We start from the raw sequence: 6000 nt of genomic DNA, 5'->3' as shown, positions 1-6000 counted from the left end.
GGCTCCGCATCCCGGTGACGCGGGCCAACCGCGCTGCGTTGCGGCTCCACTGCGCTCCTCCGCTGGTCCGTCCGCCCGGCCCGCGCCCGCCGCCCGCATGGCGCTGCGCAGCTTCTGCAGCGCTGATGGCTCCGACCCCTTCTGGGTAGGTGACTGGGAGGACCGGGAGGAGGACGCGAGGGCCCGGCCGGTCCCCAGCCCCGCGGTGCAGTCTCGGGGACCAAGCCTGCCGGGCCCGGAGCGCTGCCGATGCGGCCGGACCCGGGGGACCCAGTTCCGGGAAAGCCGGGCATGTGCCTCTGGGGCTTTGGAGGCTGGGGCCTCTCGGCTTTGGGGTCCTGCCCTCTGGCAAACCTTCTTCCAAAGCGGGAGGACGCCAGACCTGCAGGCCGCCGGGTGGGCATGTCTCCCTGCCTCTGTCCTTTGTGGGGTCTGGTCCCGGTTCACTCCAGACACTGAGCTGGAGAGGAGCTGAGGCTCTAGAGAGGGACTTCCCACCGATTGGGTTGGGGTCCCCCCACTGGTCGTTTTACCTCCGGCTTACTCGGAGGCCACGGACGTTAACATCCTTCCTTTCTGCCTAAATGCTACCAGGGAAGTTGAAGGAAACAGGAGAGAGGATAGATGTCCTGGCGTGTCCCATCGTCCCCCCCGGGCGGGCTTGGGGTGCAGTGGAAGATACCCAGAACCCTGCTACCCAGGGATGTTGCCTTCCAGGCGTGGAGGCGTCTCTCTGGGGATGCCTCTTCTGAAATGTGGCCTGCTGACTCTAGCTAGGCTGGGCCCCCAGCAGACCCTAGGTTGGGCCCCCAGCTGACTGCTCTAATCCCGGATGCTTGTGGCTCCTGTCGCTGTAATGCGGTTTGCCCCTTGTTCTAGAATCCTGTATCGTGCTTTCCTGATTATTAGTAAACACAATAGGCCAATCTGACATAATGCCTTTTCTTTTGGTTTGGGAAACAGGAAAAACACCCTTGTTTCTTGGGAGCTGGTGATTAGCATCCACAGATACTTTCTTGTCTTGTTTGGGAGACCTTCCCCAACAGGTTGCATTAGAAGTGGTGAATAGCGTGGCCTTTAAAGGCCCCTCTGGGAAGCTTTAGGTTTTTGGATGGGAGAGTGTTATTTTTGGTTGAACAACCACCTACCCTTGCATATGTTTCCCATTTTTAAGCTTAAGGGGATTGGAGATATCTACCAGGGCTAGAGATAGCACCTGTGGGTTGCATTTGGGGATCTGGGAGAGAGTGGTACTTGTGTGCCATAGGGGAACACCTGTGTGTCCACTACCCTGTACCAGGTGTTGTGAGAGCCAAAATATTCAGCAAGTACTCCTGTGAGACCTGGCTCAGTGTTGTATCGATTCAGGAGTGTTTGTTTATCTTCTCTGTAGGTGACCAGGAATTAGATACTCTACCAGGATGTGTGTTTGTGTGTTGGTGTTTATATACATATACTCGTGCCATGACATGCATGTAGAGGTCAGAAGATAACCTGCTAGAGTTGGTTCTCTCCTTCCACCTTGTAGGCTCTGGGGATCCATCTCAGGTTGTTAGGCTTGATGGCAAATGTCTTTACCAGATGAGCTGTCTCGCCAACTCATACTGGAATGTATTCTATTGCTGACAGCTTTGCAGTGATGGGTAAAGAGATGCTTGGGGTGTTCTCTGTCCTTTAATCAGCTAAGAAGCCCACCTTAGAAACCCAGTTGTGTGTTCTCTCTCTCTAGGAACTTTTTACCACAGAAGTTTTAAGATGGTTGCATTATGCTTGGCAGAGTGGTGGCTGGCCTTCACAGAGTCCAGGTTCCCATCCTTACAGTTTTAGTTTTCCAGACTTCCTTGCCCCACCTTCCTCTGGCCTCTAGGCCTGCTGGATGCCCCAGTTGCAGTGTCTGCTCTGGAACCAGACTTGGTGAGTGGGCAGTTGGTGAGCAAGAACTTCCTTGTAGCCAGAGAATGCAAATATAATGGAGTGGGTAGCTTGGCCCTGAAGGGAGGCATACACCTGGAATTTCGGCATTTGGGAAGCTGTGGCAGGAGGATGGGGAGTTTCAGGCCAGCTTGGGCTACATAGTGAGACCTTGCCTCAAATGACAATAACCTAGCAGATTGTGTCTTCTAAGGCTAAGTGGTGGAGGCAGCACAGACTGACCTCAACTTCATAGACGGCTGGCTCACTATGTGCATGGAGGTTGAACCTGGGGCCCCACACAAGCTGGACAGGTGCTTTACCCTGCTACAACTCTAGGTGAATTTTATCACCCTGTGTAAACCTTCAATGAAGCTCCTGCCTCAGTTTCCTTGTCTGTAGAATAGGGGCAGAGGTGAAAACAGCCCAGCCTCCTAGGGCTGTTGTGTAGTCAGCAGGCTCTGCAACGGAGCTGCTCAGCCTGCACTGGGCAGAGACAAGCTTTGTATTTCTACTTCCTGGTCTTTTCTTTGGGCCTTACTTTTTCTTTCCCTGGTGGGATTGAGTTTGGACTACAGTCTACTTAATTGGTTCCTCTGAGGACCAAGGTCATGCTTTGAGAAGTCAAGGTTATTATCCACCTGGAACTCTCAGCCTTGTTCTGGGCTGGGGTCTACCTCTGAGAACTTATCACCTTCCCTCAGGCAAAAGACCTGGCATGAGAAAGGGGTACTGTGTTTAAATGGAAAGTAGACTGCTGGCGACTGGCTGGGGCTTGCTGTTTTCCTTGGGGGGTGTGGGGCTGGTGGGAGGTGGTTTTTGTGGCTCTGTTTGAACAATGGTTGGGAACATGGGCCTGGAGCTCTCTTTGTAAATCATTTTTCAAAAAAAACAAGGTGGCATACACCTGTAGTCCCAGCACCACTTGGGAGGCAGAGGCAGGCAGATCTCTGTGAGTTCAAGGCCAGTCTGGCCTATATTGTGAGTTCTAGGTCAGCTGGTGCTACAGGGAAACGCTGTTTCAAAAAGACCAGAAAAAAAAAAAAGGAGATGTAAGAACATTTGATGTGCAAGCATAATCTGAGTTTGAATCCCCAGCACCCACATAAATAGCTGGGCATGGTTGCATGAGCCTGTTATCCCAGCATTAGGGAACAGAGACAGGCAGATCCAAGAGATAGGCTGATCAGCCAGCATAGCCAAAGGGTGAGCTTTGGGGTCAGCGAGAGATCCAGAGCAATAGAGGAAGACATCTGACATTCGCCTCTGGCCTCCACATGGGCATCTGCACTCCCACACATATGCATACACCACACACACATCGCACACACACACAATAAATTAGAAGGTATGTACAAAGCCTTGAGCAGGCCTATCATTCGGCTTCTAAAGATGCTGAGGAAGTAGGACCACAAGTTCAAGGCCTGTTTGTGCAACTTAGCAAGACCCTGTCTCAAAATAAAATGTTCAAAGAGGACTGGAGATGTAGCTCTGTGAAGTAATCACCTAGGCATCACTTAACATGAGCGAGGCTCTGCATTTAATCCCCAGTATCACCCCAAAGTAAAAGTACTAATGCATTTTATGCCTAATGTAAAAATACTGGAAATAGGAAAAGGTTGAGCCAAGAGTTCAGTCAGTGGTACAGTGTGGTAGCTTGGAGAGAGTGCTTGTGTTCCCTGGGTTCAAATCCTGGTTCTACAGTTAGGGTGAGTTACTTGGCTGCCCCGTGCCTCAGTTTCCCCTCATGGAATAATGTATCTAGTGAATGGTGGTAGTTTGAGAAATAGCGGATTGTCAGCAAGCACTGGGATTGGTGCTGTTTGGTGTACAGTTAGCACTCAATAGATGTAAGCAGTTGGAATCAGGTAGGATTTGATAGTGGATTTTTGTTGTGCCTGCTGAGAACATCTGGCCATGAACAGAAATCGGCATCAGACCAGTCCTGCAGGCCCTGGAGTGAGTTGGTCTTGGGGGCTGATTTAGCTCATGACACCTTCCAACTCTGTAACACCTGGAATATTGCAAGGGCCAGTGCCCCAGGGGGATCTTGGAGCTGGTGGAATTCTTCCTGGGGTAACACGTGGCCTTGGAAAGCAGCAGGGTTTTTGTTTTTTTTTTTTTTCCCTTTCCCAAGGACCTCATTGCTTTTCAAACTCATTCTTCTACCTTCCACCACTTCTGTCTCCTCCTCTGCCCCTCCTTCCTCACTCACCTCTCTCCCCCTGTGGATTGCTTTAGTGAGCTGGGGCGGGAGGAGTGGGGGATGTTCGATCCATGTACTGGATGGGAGTGCATCCATCATGACAGCATGAGGGTGGTTTGGGAACCTCTGGGGGGTTGGGCCCCAGGTGAGCTAGCTCAGTGTTCCTGGCTTGCCTTCTAGCCCTGCAGAAGGAAGGTGCAGCCTTCGCTGTGGCTGAGTTCACAGAAGCTGCAGACCCTTCCCAGAGCTGGCTGACCGCCTGTGTCACTGTTGGAGGTGGCTCGCCTTGGGAACGTAGTGGTGGGTGACTAAGTCCTTTTGTACCTGTGGTCTTGACTTGGTGAGTGAATTTCACAGATCTCCCCAGGGGGTGACTCAGGAACATCTCCACCTTACTGTGTCTCAGGAGGAGCTGGGGCACCCCTAGCCCTCTGGTCTCAGGGAAGGTGGCCTTGTGGGGGCCAAAACCAACCCTTGATATTCCTGATTTCTGTTCCCTCCCACACTGTATCTGCCTGTTCCTGCAAAATGTATCCAACCTTCGCAAGGCTGTCTGCTAGGGCCCTGAGCACCATCAGCCAACTGGATCTTGAGTTTGAGCACTTTATTTACTTACTTACTAATCGATTGGTTCATTTTCGTGGTGTTGGTTACTACACTGAGCTACTCCCCCAGGTTTCCTTTTCCTTTTTATTTTGAGACAAGAGTCTCATTAAGTTGCTCAGACTGACCGTCTGAGCAGGCCTTGGGCTTGGGATCCTCCTGCCTCAGTTCCTTGACTAGATGGAATGACAGGCCTGTACCACCACGCCTAGCTGGCTGTCACTCTTCTCTGTGTCCTCACTTGACCCTTGCATTCTAGTCTCTGCCCAGCAGCCAGAGAGATCCTGTTTCGGATTTTTATGTTTTTGCAGTGCTGAGGATAGAATCCAGGGCCTGGCATATGTAGGCAAGCACTTCCCTCCTAGGTCTCGGCACAGAGGACTCCTGTAAGACATCAGACTGTCTGTCTTCTACACAGCACCCTTCAGTGGCTCCCCACTCACTGTGGTCAGTGGAGCATCAGCCCTGGCCCCTCTCTGTCCTTATCTGGCTCCTTTCTCGGTCACTTCACTCCAGCCACCTCAGGTGTCTTTACTCTGACCCTCTCCATTGTTTCCACACCATTTTCTGCTCCTCCTTTGTGGCTTTTTCTCATATACAAATTATATGAGATAATAAGTTTGCTTATTTTTTGGTCTATATGTTTGTGACTTTCATCCCAGGATCCAGGATAGTGTCTGGTGTTCAGTAAATGCCTGTTGAATGAATAGATGATGTAAAACCCTAGAATAGTTTCCAAGTAACATTGAAGCCTCTCAGGATAAAGTGCTGTTCCACATCAGACTGCATTTTTTCATCTTGCAAGGGACCAGAGAGGTCATGACCCTCTGCTTCCCCTGAACCTAGTGCCTTGCACACAAGAGGCTCAACCAGCGTATGAATTTTTAAAATTTTTTGCTTGGTTTTTGAGATGGTCTTGCTTTGTAGCTCAGGCTAGCCTTGAACTTAATATCCTTCTGTCTCAGCCTCTTGAGAGCTGGGATTGCAGCTTGTGCCACTAGACTTGGCTGCAGTATTTGAGTATATGTGCTGAGAAATGTAATTTATTTTATTTATTATTTTTATTTTATATGGTTGAGTGTTTTGCCTGCATGTATATAAGTGCACCTGTGTTGTGCATTGCCTGCAGAGGCCAGGAGAGGGTGGGGGTTGGATCCTCTGGAACTGGAGTTACTGATGGTTGTTAGCCACCATGTGGGTATTGAAGACCAAACCCAGGTCCTTTGCAAGAACAGCCAGTGCTCTTAACTGCTAAGCCATCTCTCCAGCCCTGAGATATG

At 50.7% G+C, this 6000-nt stretch overlaps 1 protein-coding gene across 1 annotated transcript in view; it reads left to right on the top strand.

The window, feature by feature from the left end:
* The first annotated feature begins 9 nt into the window (after nucleotides 1-9).
* Abcc1 (ATP binding cassette subfamily C member 1) overlaps nucleotides 10-6000 on the top strand; it is a 142775-nt gene continuing 136784 nt past the window's right edge. Inside the window, exon 1 of the mRNA XM_017797340.2 lies at nucleotides 10-145. Within this exon, the coding sequence (XP_017652829.1) occupies nucleotides 98-145 (48 nt within the window). The 5' untranslated portion in view covers nucleotides 10-97. The remainder of the gene's footprint in view (nucleotides 146-6000) is intronic.

The sequence above is a fragment of the Nannospalax galili genome, unplaced genomic scaffold (assembly GCF_000622305.1).
Source record: "Nannospalax galili isolate Female #2095 unplaced genomic scaffold, S.galili_v1.0 scaffold32, whole genome shotgun sequence".
Lineage (NCBI taxonomy): Eukaryota > Metazoa > Chordata > Mammalia > Rodentia > Spalacidae > Nannospalax > Nannospalax galili.
The sequence above is the reverse complement of the archived record's forward strand: the minus strand, read 5'-3'. Positions and strand labels throughout refer to the sequence as shown.